The sequence below is a fragment of the Gracilinanus agilis genome, chromosome 4 (genome assembly GCF_016433145.1).
Source record: "Gracilinanus agilis isolate LMUSP501 chromosome 4, AgileGrace, whole genome shotgun sequence".
Lineage (NCBI taxonomy): Eukaryota > Metazoa > Chordata > Mammalia > Didelphimorphia > Didelphidae > Gracilinanus > Gracilinanus agilis.
In genome coordinates, this window is record NC_058133.1 from 31,089,255 (window position 1) to 31,108,355 (window position 19,101).

General features: G+C 45.2%; 1 protein-coding gene across 2 annotated transcripts in view; it reads right to left on the minus strand.

Moving 5' to 3' along the window:
- Nucleotides 1-771: 771 nt before the first annotated feature.
- CMPK1 (cytidine/uridine monophosphate kinase 1) overlaps nucleotides 772-19,101 on the minus strand; it is a 32,348-nt gene continuing 14,018 nt past the window's right edge. Inside the window, exons 2-6 of one of the 2 annotated variants that reach the window (XM_044677202.1) lie at nucleotides 10,009-10,155; nucleotides 5,278-5,430; nucleotides 3,892-3,968; nucleotides 3,530-3,626; nucleotides 772-1,342 (exon numbers count right to left, since the gene is read on the minus strand). In XM_044677202.1, the coding sequence (XP_044533137.1) occupies nucleotides 1,301-1,342; nucleotides 3,530-3,626; nucleotides 3,892-3,968; nucleotides 5,278-5,430; nucleotides 10,009-10,155 (516 nt within the window). In that variant the 3' untranslated portion in view covers nucleotides 772-1,300. The remainder of the gene's footprint in view (nucleotides 1,343-3,529; nucleotides 3,627-3,891; nucleotides 3,969-5,277; nucleotides 5,431-10,008; nucleotides 10,156-19,101) is intronic. The other variant, XM_044677203.1, reaches the window with a different exon arrangement.

Genomic DNA, 19,101 nt, shown 5'->3' on the forward strand with positions numbered 1-19,101 from the left:
CTTCCCGCATCAGCCGGGGGCAGAGAGCCGGACAGCGTCCAGAAGCCCCGGGAAACGTGACAAACGTGCTCCCCAGAAAGCTACTCGGCAAGCCTGCTTTGTCCAAGCGGCCGCTGAAAGGGGAGGAGGACGGACCTGGGAGCTCGAGGTAAGACTGCCCGAGGAAGGTGTCGTCCCGTTCCGGGTGGACTAGGGAAGGGCAGGAGGCAGGAATTCTGTCCATAGGATTTCTCGAGTATGGCTCACTAATTCATTCCAAATCGGGCCATCTCCATGGAATATCTGAAGCTGGAATGAAACCCTTATAAGATATATTCATTTACTGTTTTCTTGAACAAACCAATAAGGGCAATTATTTGGGGGGAAATCCTTTTGTACAGAAAACTATGCAAAAAGGAATCCACCAAGAAAGCAAATACAAATGTCAAATTTTACCTTTAAGAGAATTTCGCCCCCTAGTCTAGACCAGACCTCACTTCAGGTATCCTGAATATCCGGGATCTCTGAAAATCTCATTTTCCCTTACCCCCAGCATATGTGTTTTCAGGTTTGTCACCGCAAGGAATTTTGCTCGGGTTCCTCTGAATCAGGAGGAGTCAATCAGAAGGGACGCGTCCCTCTCCCCGCTGCCGTGGCCCCTTGCCATGACTCAATCCGGGTTTCCCACAGCCCAGGAACATGGCCCGGACCCCTCTCCACCACGATCCACTGCAAACTGCCACAGCGGTTCAAACCGTGTCCGATTTCTTACAGTCAGTTAAGTAACAAACATGGAAACAACTCTGGGTCTTTATTTACCCATTTGATTTCCCCCCACCAAAAAAAATGAGCAAACAGTGACTTCATGAAAAAATTCCTGACATTTGGTCCACAGATCCACCCAGCAGGTGGCACCTGCTTTTTAACTGGCTGCTCAGAAAAGCCGTTGGTGACCGCCTCTACTAACGTCCTGCCACTACCAAGAGGATCGAGACACGCATGGCGCGGCGTGGCTGGACAGGCTTCGCTCCCGAAGGAAGGCACAGCAGGAGAGGAGGGCAGGGACGGTCTTATCAAGGAGCTGCTGAGGGCCTTCTCTGCGGGGTCAGGCCTGGACTACGACTAAGCAACGTCCCGAAGGGTCTGTCTACTAGTCATGTAAAATGGCCACTGTAAAAAAACAATTCACTTAATTCCTATTTATTTTCCAGTCATCCATCGAGACATAATGACAAAAAGATTAAAATTTTTTTAAACAAAGGGTGGTCGACGGGAGTAGCAGCTATCCAAGCGAGGGTCGGGCATGATTTGTAGAGGGACATTAGCCTTCTTTGTCGAAGATCTTCAGGACTTCCGCAAACACCTGAAAGGAGAAAAAGAAGATGGCCCACGTCACAGGACGTCTGAAGGAGGGGCATCCCCTTGCCTGGGGTTCTAGCCGGTGTGGCTGAGTCCCTGCATCTCCCAAATCACTGTCATCCTCTAAGAAGGAGGAGGAGAGTGTCCTTGTTGGCCCTGACGGCAGAGAAAGGGCAGTGGGGGCATGGGGGAGCACACAGGCAGAGCTGGGTCCGGGGGGAGCACACAGGCTGAGCTGGGTCTGGGGGGAACACACAGGCAGAGCTGGGTCTGGGGGGAACACACAGGCAGAGCTGGGTCTGGGGGGAGCACACAGGCAGAGCTAGGTCTAGGGGGAACACACAGGCAGAGCTGGGGTCCGGAGGGAGCACACAGGCAGAGCTGGGTCCGGGGGGAGCACACAGGCAGAGCTGGGTCCGGGGGGAGCACACAGGTAGAGCTGGGTCCAGGGGGAGCAGACCTTCTCATCAGCACAGCTTCCCTGCCAGGGAAGCCCCCTGGGGGAGGGCCTGCCAGAGGACATTCCTGGGCGAAAGGGGGCATCCTCTGCTCCTGTTTCTGGGGGGACCTCATCAGCCTCTTCTACTGACATGATGATGAACACATGCTCAGGCAAATAGCTCTACATGTACTGCAGAGTTTTGTTTTGTTTTTAAACCCTTACTTTCCGTCTTGGAAATCAATACTGTGTATAGGTTCCAAGGCAGAAGAGCGGTGGGCTAGGAAGTGGGGGTTAAGTGACTTTCCCAGGATCACACAGCTAGGAAGTGCCTGAGGACACATTTGAACCCAGGATCTCCCGTCTCTAGGCCTGGTGCTCCATCCACTGAGCCATCTCGCTGCCCCGGCAGCATTTGTAGCAGAGGAAGAAGGTGCTGCCTGGTAAGCCAAATGAGCCACAGAGAGGCCCTGATGGGCCTGATGGCTACATCTCAGGCCTGTCCTGGATGTATACCAAGTAGAGTAAAAATGAAGAGTGTTCGGGGAGAACGGGCATGGGCGCCCAAGGTAGCCCCGAAGGGCAGGGCTGATGACCAGGCTCAGACACGTTCCAGCATGCCGCGGGGCCCTTCTTCTTCCTCACTGGAGCACTGCCGGGCAGACACAAGTGCTCCCTCACCCTCAGAGGGTCCATACTGTCCCCTTCTACAGAGAAGCTGGAGGGGAGTCACTTTCTAGGCCGCCCTGTGAAGTCAGCAGCTGGCCTGAGAGAGACATGCAGGCCCCTTTCTGTGCTGCCCCAGCACTTTACAAACCCCTAAATGCACTAAAAATGAGCAGTTCTATGACTTGAGGATATACTATATCATCCCAGAGGGTTGGCTTCTGGTCTGTTCTTACAGTTAACGTCCTCCTCTTGGGGAGGCTTAGGCAGGGATAAAGCTGTCCCTGAAAGATTCTGCCTTCAGAGCTTTGGGGTCCTGTTTCCTATCCCAATGGCTGGGGCTTCCATGGAAGAGTGCTAATCCTCACGGCCAGCGCTGGGAAGGAGGGCTGCTACAAATGGACCTGCATAGGGTGGGCAGAAAACTGTACTCTACACAACTGGTGTCTGCCTACAAAGAGGGTGGACAGCAATCTCTGGCAACTTCAAGACAGGCCATGAGCTTGTCTTGATTTTCATCTTCTCTGTTGCTCCCCAAGGACCCGGCCCCTCTCTGGGAGAAGCAGAGCCAGGAAAGGTCTAAGGAGGGAAATGGGTATGGTGAGAGCAGCCAAAAACCTCTCCTGGGTCTCTGATGGCCTCCAACCACAGTCTGGAGATCAGTGATTGCAGAAAAAAGAATGAGAAGGAAAGGGAAGTGACGGCTCAAAGGCCCCTCTTCACTGAGGGGGGCAGGAGAAGAGAGAGGGGACCAGGATGGGCCTTCTGAACTAGATGGCCGACCCAGCCCAGCGACAAAAGTCTTTCCATGAGTCTGTTCAGACCCCCAGTTTCCAAAATACCCATTTTCCTAAGCACAGGAAAAAAGGGTTAAAGTTAGTAATAAATCACATACTCCTTATAAAGAGCAAGTCTGGAATTCTAAAACCCATCCTAAATGGAGAAAAAAAAATCTATTTTTACCCCATTGCCAACGACTTGAAACATACTAATCCTTCAAATACTCCTTCCTGTCCTGCCCACCCTGAGAGAGAGACCACAGCGCCGCTGAAATCATTTCCCCCTTTTCAAAGATCAGATACTTACCTCATCCACGGATTTAGAGGCGTCCACCTTCCTGACTTTCCCCATCTCCTCATAGAGGTCAATAATGGGCTTAGTGCACTGCAGATAGGTCTGAATTCTGTAACCGAGAAAAACAGGGCCGGATTTTATGCTGAAAAGTTCTCTCCCCTTTCCCCAGCCTGTTGGAGGGAGGCTCAGGGGGCACCACCCCCACGTCCTAATCGTGACCCTGGCCCTGGGCTCGGGGATCCTCAGGCAGGGCGTTCCACCTTTCTCTGCCAGGACCTCTGAACAAAAGGAGCGTGGGATCTGCCCTCCCCCCACATCTGACCCAGCCCAGCCAAGAGCATCCTCCCCCGATGAGTGCTGACAAACAAGGGTACCTCTTTCCTAGGCTTTCCCGATTGTCGTCACTCCTCCCACTGCTCTTGCCCCTCTCAAGACAGCGCTCAATGCAGGTCTGGTCAAATGGAATGTGGAAACAATTACTAGGAGGAGATGCAGCCCCCAACCTGTCATTCTCTTAACCTGAACAGCTTAAAGGAAGCAGAGGGGAAACTGGGGGAGGGGGGAGGGGGGGACCCAAACACGAGATTCCCTGCGCAGAGCTCCAAGTGTCTGATTCATTAATCAACGAGCAAAGGCTTTTACGTTGAAGCATGTGTTTCGATTTAAACAAACTAGGTTAAACAAGTCCAGAGCACCCCAAGAATCCATTCATGACTCAGTTTTTCCTGGGTATTCTTTTACAAACCGCAATAAAAAGAAGATCTATATGAATGTGGCTCCCTCTAGGACATGTTATTAACTTATTAGGTATGAATTACATGCCTCCGTTTGGGTCCCATTTTTGCTTACTTGTCAATAACACCATAAATATCCCAATATTTAATCATCAACATATTTGCACTTAAAAAAAGCATCTCTTGTTAGTAACAAATAAACATTCCTTCATTATAAAGCTGTGGTAACATTCTAATGCTGACTTTGAAGAATAAGTGAAAACAGATTGGTTTGGGGTTAGAAAAAGAAGGGGATGGATTTTCAAATAATGCAAAGTCTCCAGTGATTCTCTGTTACCACAAACAAGGGCGACTTGTGCTTGTATCCAAGCACATATCCCATGGAGTCTTCAAGGATCCCTTTCCAATCCTCAGCTTGTCCAGCTATTGACATGAGCTTAACAAACTTTAGAGCAACTGTCAACTGGAACTAAGTATCTTAGTTACATAATTCCTGAAAATCCAGGTCTCTCTTCAAATACAATTCCAAGAGCGTTCCAAGTTGTCTTGGAAAGGAGGAAACAACACAAAGGAACACCTGTCTTCTGTATCTACAGATGGTGTCATCTTTGGAGAAGAACCCCAGAACATCCTGAATGCTCTGGCTAGTTGGGAAGGTCCTTTTGAGTGCCCAGGAATGTCAAGCAGTGGCTCTGATCTGGTAGGGGCTTAAGACAAGGGTGGTTCAGCTTGACGGCTCAATCTTGCCATTTTGCCAATTCCCGTAAGAAATGCCCGGGCCCTCGTTACTGGGAAGAGAAAGGCGATTCTAGTTCTGCAAGGCTGACAGCCCCATCACTGATGCCAAAGTGTCTTCAATATTCAAGACACAGGGTTACCGTTCTTTCGGGCTGAATTCATTTCTACTGGCAAGTGCTGTAAGTGCCAACTGGAGGCACAGGTGAAAGCCATTTGATGGGCTTCTGCTGGTGACAGCCAATGTCTTATAGACCCTGGACTAGCAGGGAGGGTTAACATGCTCATTACCTCATTATCACAGTCAAAAAACAGAATGAAAGAGACATCTGCTTTCCCGTCCATGGTCTTGTTCCAGCCCTGAAGGTTGTCCTGATTTCGAGGAAACCCATCGATCAAGAATTTATTCTTCTGGGCATTGGCCTCCATCGTTTGATCCATTTCCTAGGGGTCAAAAAGACATTTTCACATTCCAGGGTTCATTAAGAGAAAGTTACAAGAAGGGCTGTTTAGGAGGACTATCTACCAACATCTTCCCTAAAGCCACTGGGAACCCTACAAGGAACCCCATCCTTTTCCTCCCTCCAACTGAGACACATCACTCCAAGGTCTGACTCAAATCTTTGCTAAACTAAAATCCACACTTCATTTTTCCCTCATCTGGGGATAAATTCCTGCTAAGGGGACAAGGCAATATTGCTATGCAAAAACACTCAGAAAAGAGGGAGCAGTAAGATGTAGGGGAAAGAGCACTGAATTCAGAGTTAGGAAATGGAGGTCCCAATCCTAACTCTGCCACTTAGGAGGAGTATACTAAAAGCTCCATCATTTCCCTTTGGTAGTTGTCGAGTCCTTCCAACTATAGAAACAAAGGAGTCAGACAACATGCTTCTCCTAGATCTCTTGGAGCATTCAAGTCTCCTCTGCTTTCCTAAATAGCACTAGGTAAATGTAATGGATTAAAACTCCTCTCACACAGTACTGGATTTCTTACTTTTTATTTTTAATTTTTAAAAATTATTTTAATGTTGGTCACATTAAAATTCCTAGGTATCTCCCTCCCTCCCTCCCCAATCTGTACTAGAGAAGGAATCATTTGACAAAAAAACAAAGATATATATATATATATATATAAACTGTCTTTCATGTTTCTATGTATCAGTTCTTTCTCTGGGGATGGATATGCACGTTATCCTTCAAACATTAATTCTTTATCTGTATATAATGTTTTCTATCTTTTTTTTTGTTTGTTTAAACCCTTGTTTTATGTCCTAGTAACAAGGCTAAGACAGAAGGGCAAGGGCTAAGCAAATGAGGTTAAGTGACTTGCTCGGGGTCACACAAATAGGAAGTATCTAAAGTCAGACTATAATGTTCTCTTGGTTCTACTTGTTCCATTTTTCAGTTTCATATAGGTTTTTCCATTTTTTTCTAAATTAACTTGCTCATCATTTCTTATAGCAAAGTAGTTATTCCATCAATCATATGCCACAACTTGTTCAACCATTCCCCAATTAGTAGGCATCCCTTCAGTTTCCAGTTCTTTGCTACAAGAGCTGCTATAAGTATTTCAGAACATCTAGGTTCTTTTCCTTTTTTTTTTCTGATCACCTTGGGAAACAGTAGTACTGCTTAGGGCATCCACAATTTTACAACTCTGGGCATAATTCCAGATTGCTCTCCAAAATGGTTGAATGAGATCACAGTTCCAACAGTGTATTAGTGTTCCCACTTTTCCACATCCCTTCCAACATTTGTAAGTTTGCCCTTTTATCATGTTTAGCCAAATGGATAAGTATAAAATGACATCTCAGAATTGTTTCGATTTGCATTTCTCTTATCGGTAATAATTTGCAACATTTTTTCATGTGCCTATATGTGGCTTTGATTTATTCATCCAAAAAACTGTTCATCTCTTTTGACCCTTTGTCAACTGGGGAATGGTGTTATAGGATTGCTTAACTGTTCACTGAAACCTCCCTCTGGAAGTCAGATTCTCCAAGGAGGAGCCATGTGCAAGTTCTCAACACTGTGGAAGTGGCAGTGCCCCAACTCTGGCAGGTCTTACCAGGCCTATCTGTTCTCCAAGGAGCAGGTTAGTTACCCTCAGAGACTCCCATGGCCTGGCTGCCAAAGGACTTCATTGGTAGAAAGACTTCCAGGTAAGGAAAATTCCAATAAGAAGGGGGTTGACACTCCAGGGCCATCTCAACCACAAGGTGGCACCATCAGCCTGAAGGACCAGTCACCTCCATCTAGGAGAGGGGAAGATAGGAGGACAGAGGCTCCTGGGAAAGGAGTTACTTTGGATGGTCATGTCCTTAGAGTTGAGTTCTTTGTGTCTGTATGTGCTTTTTTTTTTTTCCTGCATTTTAATTCTATCTAAAGAGAGAAATAAAGGCTGTCCTATATTTGACAGATACTGTTAACATGAATGCTTGCAAGGGAGCTGAGATCCCTTTTGCTGGACCCAAACAGCCCACAGTAGCATTGGAGAAAAAAAGTCTAGGTTGTTCCTCAACCTTGTGACTGTCCCTTGCTGTCTCTCCAGCTACATGAGTAGCCACATGAGTTTGTTCTTCTCTCCAAGAGGCCTGATTCAGAAACTCAAAGAGAACTCTGTCCCTCTTTCCTACGGAAGCTGGGATTTAAGAAATGTAGTCTAGGAAACCTTTGTCTCCCACAATCTCACTGTCTTTTCTGGACCAGATCTAGGCCTTCTCTCTGAGGCTGTCCAAGAACTCTTGCTATACCATGACCAGGCTGCAACCATCTCACTGCCTCTGGGGACAGGGGGCTTCAGGAGGGCTTTACAGGGACACAAGATGGATCTCTCTGTCTTCATTCTCATAGCCCTGGTTTCCAGCTCAATTCTGGCTCTCTTTTCTCAGGTCAATCTGCCTATTCTCTAATAGGTTCCCAAGACACAATTCAGGTCTATTATAGCTCTGACCCCAGAATCACAGAATCTGAGAGTTGGAAGTTAATTTCAAATCTCTAATCCAACACATACTCAAAGGAATGCCCCATTAAAACATCCAAGAAAATGGTCACCTAGTCTTTGCTGGGAGATGTCAAAGGAGGGGGGATCTATAGCCTCTCAAGGCAGCCCCTTCTACTGTAAAACAACTCTCTTGGTTAAAGAGTTCTTCTTGACATCCACCATAAATTGGCCTCTAGGTTCTCCCCCCAATCATTGCTGCTCCTGGTATTGCTCTCTAGGGCAAACAAAATAAGCCTAATCTGGCCTCAGACACTTCCTAACTGTGTGACTCTGGGCCAAGTCACTTAACCCCCATTGCCTAGTGTAGTGCAAAGAGGGTGCATAACAGCCCTGCAAAGCCTTGCTGTGGAGTTTTCTGTCAGTTGATATGCACCCTCTTTGCACTACACTAGCCCTTACCACTCTTCTGCCTTAGAACCAATACACGGTATTGATTCTAAGACAGAAGGTAAGAGTTTAAAAAAAAAAAAAAAAGCCTAATCACTCCTTCCCATGATAACTCTTCAAGTCTTCTTAAAGACTATTCTCGGTCAGGTCCCCTTCCTTTCCTTCTCTTCTTCAGGATTTTCTAACTAGCCTACACATGACTTGGACTTGAGGTCCATTCCGGCTGTCCTCCAGATACTCTCTGTTTATCAAGGGTCTTTTTAAAAATACATTTTTATTTATTTTATTAAGTATTTCCCAATTACATGTAAAAATTTAACAATCATTTTTAAAAATTTTAAATTCCAAATTCTCTCCCACCCCCTCATTTGCACATGTGAAATCATACAAAACATATTTCCATATTAGCCATGTTGCAAAAGAAAACGGACCAAAAAACCCCAAGTTAAAAAGGTCTGCTTCAATCTGCATTCAGAGTTCATCGGTTCTCTCTGGAGGTGGATACCATTTTCATCATGAGTCCTTTAGAACTGTCTTATCAAGGTTCTTATTACATGGTGGCTTCAAAATAGAACCAAGACTCTAGATGAGCTATTAACAGGGCAGAGTAAGAGCAATAACTGCCTCCCTGTTTCTGGAAGATCTGAAAGTTTCTGGAGGGACTCTTTTAGTGTATCCTGAGATCACAGTAGTTTTTCCCAACTGCCGCAGCTCACTGTTGACTCCAAGCTACCCAACCTCTTTAGGCACTGTGTGGCCTAACCAGGTCCTACCCTAATAAGTTCATTTTTTGAACCCAAGAGCAAGATTTTACATTTACTCCTACTGAATGTCATCTTATTAGATTCTGTGCAAAGTTTTAGCTGAGAGGCAACAGAGACTCAGCTATAATACCCAATTGTAGCCCAAACCAGATTAAAATGTAATTGGGAAATATTTAACAAAATTTTTAAAAATATAATAAAATAAAGATGATAATATATTTTAAAACCAAATCAAAATGCAGCCCACAGGGATTTTTATCTACAGATTAGTGGTTACATATATACATATATTACATATACAATTCTATACTGTATAAAATCATTGTAACATTAGATAAGTAATACAGTAGAGTCTGAATGGCTCTAATAATGGCCACTCAGATGTGTGAAGCTGTCATTATATAACAGAGGTTTCCAACTTTTTTCTGCAAAACAGTGGCCTGCTGCCAAGAGGCAGTTAGGACAGCTGTGGCTATCTTAACCATCTTCCATGATATAGTTCATGTTTCTTTCCTCATCCTTGTACTTTTTCCTTTTTCCTTTGTAATTTTTCTCCTTTCCTGTTCTTTCCTTCCTCTTAATTTTTTCCTGTTTTACCCACATATGAGGACATACATATACATTACACACATATGCCCATAAAGGAGGCTGGTCACATGTAAGGACCTAATGTAGACAATTCCTAATCTAATAAAATATTCCTTCCTCTTTCATTCTCTAATGCCACAATCTCTCCACAATGTGGTCACTGCCTGTAAGACAGAAACATAATACTCTGATGTCTTCTTTTAGTCTGTTCAAGTGAAAGATGGATTTAATTTCTTGCTTGTTTGTTGGAATAAATTAGTCATCATTCACACTCCTTACCCTTTTTAGCAAGCTGATGGTTATCTCAACTGGCACAATCTCTCCTTCTCTTATGTACTTTTCGATGAGCTCACCATACTGAGAATCTGGCTTGTTCCTCTCATTACGAAGAAGATCTCCTGCAGAAAGGTGTGTATAGCCATATTTCTGAAAGTTACAAAAAAAAAAAAAAAACTTAACACACAATCCATTCTTAACCAGGGTCTTGAATTTATATGGAGGTTTCAAAAGAGACAAGGTAGTAAAATAGTGAAAAGAACATTAGATTTGACATCGGAGAACCTAGTTTTGAACCCTGAGTGGTTATGCTACTTACTATGGGTTTTCTAACATCTCTGAGGATATTTCCAAGGTTTTAAAATGAGGAGATTAGCCTAGAAAAGCTTTAGCAGCTTCCTTTCCATCTCGAACTATCTGAACTCTAAGAATCCACAGCAATCCATTTTCTTCCTGGAATCCCAAGTGCTGCCTCCTTCCTCAAGTTCTTCCTGACGCTCCCTCCATCCTTCCTTCTTGGTACTAACCACAAACTTCCATTCTCTAACCTCAACATGTCCTTGCTGGACACTCGCCCCATGCATGACCTTATGTAATGTAGTTCATGTGGGGAAATCTATCTTCTTAAATCAAGTGAGAGTTCCCTAAGGGCGGGGAGTCTGCCCTGTACTCTGCACACTTAGCTTGATGTTTTCTAATAAGGGTTTAATGACTGTTAATAAAATAAATAAATCTGATACAGAGAAACAACTCCATCTAGTAGCTCAAAAACTTTTTCTTCTTCCCCCAACCCCTCAACAATCATCCCCTAAGCCCACACTAGTAAAGAGAAGAACATCATGACTTCAGTATGGCTGTCCAATTCAAGGGGTATTTATTGAATGAGTAACTGCTGTTGAAGACCAAGACAGAACTGGACTCAGCATTCCTTCCAATCTTATCGTGGCACTAAACTGCCCTCTCCAAAGTTCCTGATGATCTCCCAGCTCTCAAACCCAGTGGAGTCTCCCACCCCCCCACCCCCCAACCCAGTGACAGTACTCATCACTCTCTCCTCCTCGATACTCTTCTCTTTAGGTTTTCAGGCCCTGACTCTCTCCTGCTTCTCCTCTGACCCAGCCTTCTCTGTCTCCTTGGCTGGATCCTCCTCCTGATCAACCTGTCCTGGGTGCCCTTCTCTTCTCCCTCCCTACTGCTTCACTTGGTGATCTCATCGGCTCCCAAGGATTTAATGACCATCTCTATGCTGATGATGCTCGGCTCTTGCTTGCTTGAACCTCTCTTTACTCTAGCATCTGCAACGTCTTAAACTCACTAAGTCCAAAATGGAACTCAATCTCTCCCCCCCCTCCCCGCCCCTGAGCACTCATTACCATAGAGGGCAACACTCTCCTCCCAGTCCCTCAAGCTCACAACGTTGGTCATCCTGGGCACCTCCTCATTAGCTCACCCCACCACAGCCAAACTGTGGCCTTGAATCTCTTCCTTCTCTCCTGACACTGACCCCTCATCATCTTGTGCCTGGATTACATTACTGACATCTGCCTGGGAGGCTCTGCCTGCCTCGAGATCTCCCCACTCCAGTCCATCCTCCGTTTGGCCACTAAAGTGATTTTCCTAAAGTCTATGTCCTGACCGTGTCACTTCCCCTCTCAGTAAACTCCGGTAAGGAGCTCCCTATCTGCTCCAGGACCAAAGACAAAATCCTCCATTTTTACATTCGAAGCCCTTCATGACCTAGCCCCACTTCTCCCTTTCCTTTGCTGGATCTTCCTCCTGATCCAGGCTTCCTTCCAGGCTCCTTACACCTTACATAGCCTAATACATACTTCTTCCAGTGACACTGGAAACTCCCTGTTGTTCCAGAAACAAGACCTACCCCTTCTCAGCTGGAAGTATTCTCTCTGGCTGTCCCCCATGCTTGGAATGTTCTTCCCTTCTTTCCTCTGACTCCTGACCTCTCTGGCTTCCTTTAAGTTCCAACTAAAACTCCACTCTCTCCAGGAAGCTTTCCCAACCTTTCTTAATCTAGTGCCTTCCCTCTGTTCATTATATGTATTTTTTAGCATGTTGTCTCTCCTGTAAGATTGTGAGCTCCTTGAGGGAAGGGGCTATCTTTGACCTCTTTTTGGATCCTCAGCACTCAGTACAGTGCCTGGCATGTACATAGAAAGTGCTTAATAAAGTCCAAAATAAAACTGAATTTTTCCAAAAAGATGGATTTGAGAGATGTGTCGTGTGCAAAGAAGAACAAGGAGGAGCCAAGTCAGAAGCCTGGAAAGGTAGGAAAGGGTGCTAGGGAGTTTAGATTTCATCTAGGAAACAGTGAGGAGGCCAAGTGGGCTGGAATGTAGTGTGCATCCTGGGAATGGGAAATGTCCACAAAGAACCTGGAGCTATCAGCCGGTCGTGGGCTTTAAATGATACCCAGAGGACTTTGTACTTCATCCTGGAGGCAACGGTGAACCACTTATATTTCCTGACAACAAACTCCCATAGTCAGACTTATGTTTAGGTAGATCCATTTGGCAGATGTGTGGACCATGGGTTGGAGAAGAGAGAAGATGGATGGAAGCAGGGAGGCCCCAGTACTAGGTAGAATTACAGTCATTTTCTTCAGGGGCTCTGGGGACCGACAAACAACCAGGCATCTCTAGAGAGGAACCACAGCCACATGAGCATCAAGGAATGTGGCATTTTACTTCTTATGGGCCCTGGGCATCCTGTCACTGCTTCTCCAAGGGGCAGGCTATCTGGCTATGTGCATAGGAAAAAGCAACAACCTGGGATGCTAGCTCTTTAGTGGCTCTGGGCTTCAGTTTTCTCAAAACAATAACTTATATTTACATAATTTACAAATGATATCCCCCTTGCCCCAACACCCCTTGGCTCTTCCCCTCAAAACCCCTTCTGAGGTAGGTGGTGCAAGTCATTGTAATAGCTGCTACTGAAAGAGTTCTCCGAGGTAGTCAAGCTTCTTGCAAGCATTCCCTTAACGGTGAGGTTCTGTCTTCACTTCAGAGAGGAGCCACATGAAGTGACCTGCCTGAGGTTGCCCAGCTCTTAGCTCTAGATCCAGATGGCTCCTCCTCGTGTCTCCAAGGCCATCACAACACACTGTCCCTGAAATATCTGAATTCCACAGATAAGGAAACAGGCTCAGCAAGCGGAAATACTTTCCTGAAGATCTTGCAGCTGCTACAGTCCTGCACCAGAATTCACTGCCAGGCCTCCACAAAGTCCCCCACGACGGTCCCATATCTGTAAAAGGTAGCATGTGGCCTACCTGGATGGTTTCTAAGGTTCCTTCTGGCTCCAAAGCAAAAAAGGCTTTGTCTTGAAGCAATGACGTGTCGATGCTTACCATAATCTACAAACATGGAGAGGTGGGGAAGGATCCAGGAACAGGTTTGGTGACCTCAGGCAGGTTCTGTTGCTCTCTGGGTCAGCTTCCCCCTCTATAAAACAAGGGGCTTGGCCTAGGCTTGGCATCCCATGTTCTAGCTGACCTTTGAACTCTAGGTTCGATTCCAACCTGCCTTAGCCTCAGTTTCGTTGTTTGTAAAATGGGGACAGCAATATCTGTAGTATTTACTTAATAGGGTCGTTACAGGATCAAAAGCCATCAGTTATGTAAAATGCTTTGCAAACCTTATCAGTGAGAGCATTAAGTGCCTACTGTGTGCCATCCCCTGGGGATGCCAACAACGGGAGAGGCGGCTCCTTTGCGGATGGTCTGCAGGCTGAGATTCCTTCTTGCTTTCAGTCCAGGAGGTACTGAGGAGCATCAATCAGCAGAATCCTTCCAACACTCTCCGCTGTTTTGTTAAGTGCTTCCTGGCCTCTTCCAAAGTGCCCACTTGGGTCCCAGATTCCCTAGAAGCTTCTCCAAGCCAGCTGCCTCCAGAATGTTTGGGGCTCAGCTGCTTTCACACTCAGGCTACACAATTTCTTTTCTTCTGAAAGCATTTCACAACCATGAGCAACTACTGTCCACACAATTTTCCGGCAGCTTCATTGTTTCCCCTGTTTGTTTTGGCGCTGCCTTGGCAGCTTCCCTGCTGGCCTGCTGCTCGGCCTAGTGATTCCAGGCTATGGTAAATATTGCCCAAATGAAGACACAAACATTACCAAACAGCAGTCAAAGCGTATGCTCACATCCCGCCCCCACCCAAGAAGCTTTGCTCCATAATGGTCTGCCATGCATGCAACATATACATTATGAAACCAGGCTAGTAATTTAGAAATTAGTGCATATGTGGTGTGTTTCCTGACATTGCCAAACTGGGGCCTGCATTAAAGTGGGTTTTGGCAATTACATTCTTATTTGGTTGGGATTTTATTTAGAGAGAAAAAGAGCATGGAGTTGGGAAGGTACCGAATAGTTTCTAAAAATAGAAGCTGCATCACTGAGAGAGAGAAAATAAGCTCCTTTGACAAGTCCTAGAATTTAACTCACTGGGAAGATGACCTGAAATATTTATTGCACCTGGGTCAAACCCACCCAGTGATCTTTCTACCCAGTGAAAATTTCTTTCCTTATTTCATTTCTAAAGCTTCTTTGAGAGTTACCCACTGGCAATTACATTTTATTATTTACCTTCCTTATATTTTACCTCTCAAGGAACTGAAGTCTTTGCTGAAGTTTTCCCCATCCCAAAGTTGTGGGCTGTTTGTTTTCTGAACAATCACAGTACAGTGGTAATCAGGGTATTTTATCATAATAAGTAGAGTTTAAACAGCACTCATACTTTCAAAGCATTCCATCATAATCAAGTGATAGCCAAAGTGAATTTTGAGACAAGCAAAGATGGAAATTATGGAGCTGTACCCCAAACATTTTCCCATTCCCCAGAAGCTCCTAGCAATGGAAAACAAGGCCTAACTGCAGCCTCAGCAGCGGGACACAAAACCACAGCAGGTTATAAATACCATAAAACTACAGGAATGAAAATTCCAATCTTTTCTCTTTAACCTCCAATGGGAAAGGAATCCACTAAATATGCTGCCAGCAACGGCCTCAAATCTTCACTTTCAGATCTCTCGTTATTAAATTACAACACAACCTAATAATTATTTTATATATTAATCTCATAGTCTGAGGGTAAGAAAAAAAAAGCATGAGACACTCCTTATGTCATGATTCTTATTACAACCAGGTCTCATGCTGACAATTTTATGGTATTAGCTGCCCCAGATAATCCCAGGCTATTTATCTTTCTTGTACAACTCCTCAGGTCTCTTCTACTACTTCCCTGTTGAGGTCCCTGCATGGCAAGCCTCCCCTTCAGCTTTTCATTCACACAGGCTATGAATGGCAAGTCTCTGAGCCAGGCCCTATACCACCCCCCAATGGGGTGGGCAGCAGCAGTAAGGGCACAGATGAGAAACTTGGCGAAGGTTGTCTGATACAAAGATTTTCTGAAAACATCTATGTGAAGAAAACCTGCCAGCTCTCCTTGCATTCAATTCACAGCTCAGAGATATTACAGAGACATCCAGGTAAAATGGACTCCCTCTCTTTCGTCTCTAAAATCTACACCTGAGCACCACCCTGAGGTGCCCATCCATGATGACCACCAAGAAGGGTTGCCGCCTTTCTTGTCTGAAGATATAATGCTAGTGTCTATCCCCTCTTCCATGAGCAGGGCTGAGCCCGTCCATCTGTCTGGCCCTCCTTTCTGTTTCCAAAAGAACCTCTCCAAACCCATGAGTTGAAATGGCTGATCATGATCTCCCAACACCAGAGAACTTTCCTTCAAGGCTGAGTGTGATTGCGCCACAGCTTCCAGATGCTTCCTACTGGCCAATTTTTCAAGTTTCCATCCAATTCCACCCACAGGGAGTTGGAAGAAGTTTTCTCCTCCTATACTAACCATTTAAGGGAAGTTGTTACTACAAAACAGGCAGCCTCCAGTAGGAGAATGAGAGTCAAGATTTGTTTTCAGTTGCTCAGAGATTCAAAGCCAGCCCCATTTGGTCCATGCCCTCCCTGGGGCCTGCATGAGCAGCATCACTCTGGGGCAGATCTATTGGGTGCAAATCTACATAATAACTCCAAACAAGAAGTAGTAAAGGGACTTACCCTTTTCATAAACAAACTTATGCAAGCCATCTCTGAGCCAACAGGGAACTTCTGTTCCAATTAAAGGGTGATACACTATTTTAAAAACCCACATTGAACAAAAGAGAGAGTACCAGTGTAGCTCACAGTGCGCCCCCCTCAACAATCTCAAGAAATGACAGTTTTGTTTAAGCTCCCTACATTTTATCCTTCATACTAGAAAAAACATTGAACTTGGGCAATCCTTAAAATCTTCCTCACAAGACAGAACTTAAATAGTTCTGAGTCTCCAAAGAAAAGGCTTTAAGAAAAGGTGAACAAAGTATTATGGAAAGCTTGCAGCAGAGCCTGGATGACATCTGCAGACTTGAGTCCTGCTAAGGAGAACATGAATGCTTCGCAATTCGAGAGCACTTTCCCCCAAGCCACGTTCACAGCCCTTTGCCTAAAGGACAAGCAGGCCACATCTTGGGGCAGCCTAGAAGCTCAGTGGATAGAGCCCCAAGCCTGGAGTCCAAATCTGGCCTCCAACGCTTCCTAGGTGTATGACCCTGGGCAAGTCGCTTAACCCCAACCTCCTCACCCTTCTTGCTTTCTTCTGCTTCTGAAAGGATACTTGGCATAGATTCTAAGATACCAGGTAAGGGTTTAAAGCAAAGGAAGGCCACATCTTCAGAAACTGCACCCAAAAGGCTGATTTGTGAGGGAGCTCTAGAGGGAAGGAAGGGTCACAGAATCACTGACTTATGAGAACCACTCAGGAGCAGCTCTGAGAATCTCAGAAAAGGTTTGCTGGAATCAGGGCTAAACAGGCGTTTGGCCAACTTTGCTCTGGTCAGCAACAGAGTGAGGTCTAAAGCCAAGATCAGGCTCCAAGCCAAGGCATTTCCCTTTATCCTGGGGATTGGGGAGGGAGGAGGGTGCCCAACGTGGATCTAGAAAGCAAAGCAAAGCTTTAAGTTCCGGAGGCTTCTGCTTTTTCTCCCCAAGGCATCCGGGATATATGAATGCTTCTGGAGCATAGCTCACACAGCAGCTCACTACTTATGTGGAACTAAACTCCTCCCACCTGACAGCCTGTTTCCTGATCTCTATTAAACCAGCATTTGTTCAGAGGGTCACACGGGGGTATAGGCATAAACCAGTATTTCCTACATTCTGTTCTCTATTATTCCTGAGTTCCATGGGACATAAATGTGGAGTCGTGAGAAAATGCCAATGCTGACAATATTTTTATTCTAAAATATTAATAGGAATTTGTGTATGAATCAAAAATGTTACATAAGGCAACTTTTCAATAGGAAAAGAGGACTAATTCTTTTTCTCTTTTGCTCCCAAATATACCAAACTCTCTTTTATCCCAGAATATCCCACATGCCCCAACACCCTGATTGGTTCCATTAATATATTTCCAGCCAAAAAAAAGCTCTGTGGCCAAAATCATCTGGGAAATGCAGTCCTGAGCCATTCTGGAAGCAGATTGGCTGATGTAATATAGGAAAATACTCAGATGTGCCCATGCCCTCCGTTGTGTGTCACTAATATCAGACCACACAGAACAAGAAAATGTGTGCCAACCGTAACAGCCCAGGGACCTCCAGGAACTACCCACATTGAGCCCCAGTGAGGCTCTCCTGGATGCCCCCAGAGGCAATTCACTGGCACTGGGAATTAGGAAGATGACACAGATTCCTCTCCTCGAGTCACTCCATGCAAACACTTACAGGGATCAGAAGGAAAAGGACCACTCCAGTAATGCACACACCTCACAGGCACAAAGTCCCAAACTATCTGGACCTAACCACACAATTCACACTAATCACAAACAGAACTACCATGGACACTGCCTGCATTGGCACAGGAGCTGAAGAAAGGGAAGGACAACATCCAAAACTTCTGATCCCAGGGCAAGCAGATTCCCACGAACAGACTTTCCTAAGGACTGAGGACACAGCACAGGCCAAAATGGTCCCCAAAGAGAGGGAAGAAAATTTCACAGGGAAGGCACAAGCAGTGCTAAGGAAGCAGGAAAGTGAGATTTTAGCAGCATCTTAAAGAGTCAGGAACACTAAGAGATGGAGGTGGAGGGGCAAAGCATAGAACATCCAGGAGATAGCCAACAGAGAAACATGAAAATGGGGATGTTCAATTGGGAATGGCTCAAAAAATTGTGGTATCTGTTGGCAATGGAATACTATTGTACTGAAAGGAATAACGAACTGGAGGAATTCCATGTGAACTGGAACAACCTCCAGGAACTGATGCAGAGTGAAAAGAGCAGAGCAAGGAGAACATTGTACACAGAGACTGATATACTGTGGCACAATCAAATGTAATGGACTTCTCTACTAGCAGCAATGCAATGATCCAGGACAATTCTGAGGGACTTGTGAGAAAAAACACTATCCACATCTAGAGAAAGAACTGTGGGAGCAGAAACACAGAAGAAAAACAACTGCTTGATCACACAGGTCGATGGGGATATGATTGGGGATGTAGACTCTAAACAAGCACCCTAGTGCAAAATATCAATAATATGGAAATTGGTTTTGATCAATGACATATGTAAAACCCAGTGGAATTGCACATTGGCTATGGAAGGGGGTGGAAGAAGGGGAGTTAAATAATATGAATCATATAACCATGGGAAAATAATAATCTAAAATAATTAAACTTAAAAAAAGGAAACATCAAGATGGGAAATGACAGCTAACATTTCTATAACTAAGTGCTTAGATATTTCCAAATACCATCCCATCTGATGCTCACAGTAACACTGGGAGGTAGGTGCTATCATGATCCCCTTTTACAGATGAGGAAACTGAAGCAAAGGGGAAGGGACTTGCCAGGGTCACAGTTAGTGAATATCTGAGGCTGGATTTGAACTCAGATCTTCCTGATTCCAGGCTCAATTCTCTCCACTATAGCCCCTAGAGCAGTGGTTCCCAAACTTTTTTGGCCTATCATCCCCTTTCCAGAAAAAAAAATATTACTTAGCGCCCCCGAAAATTATGAAACTATTTATTGAACTC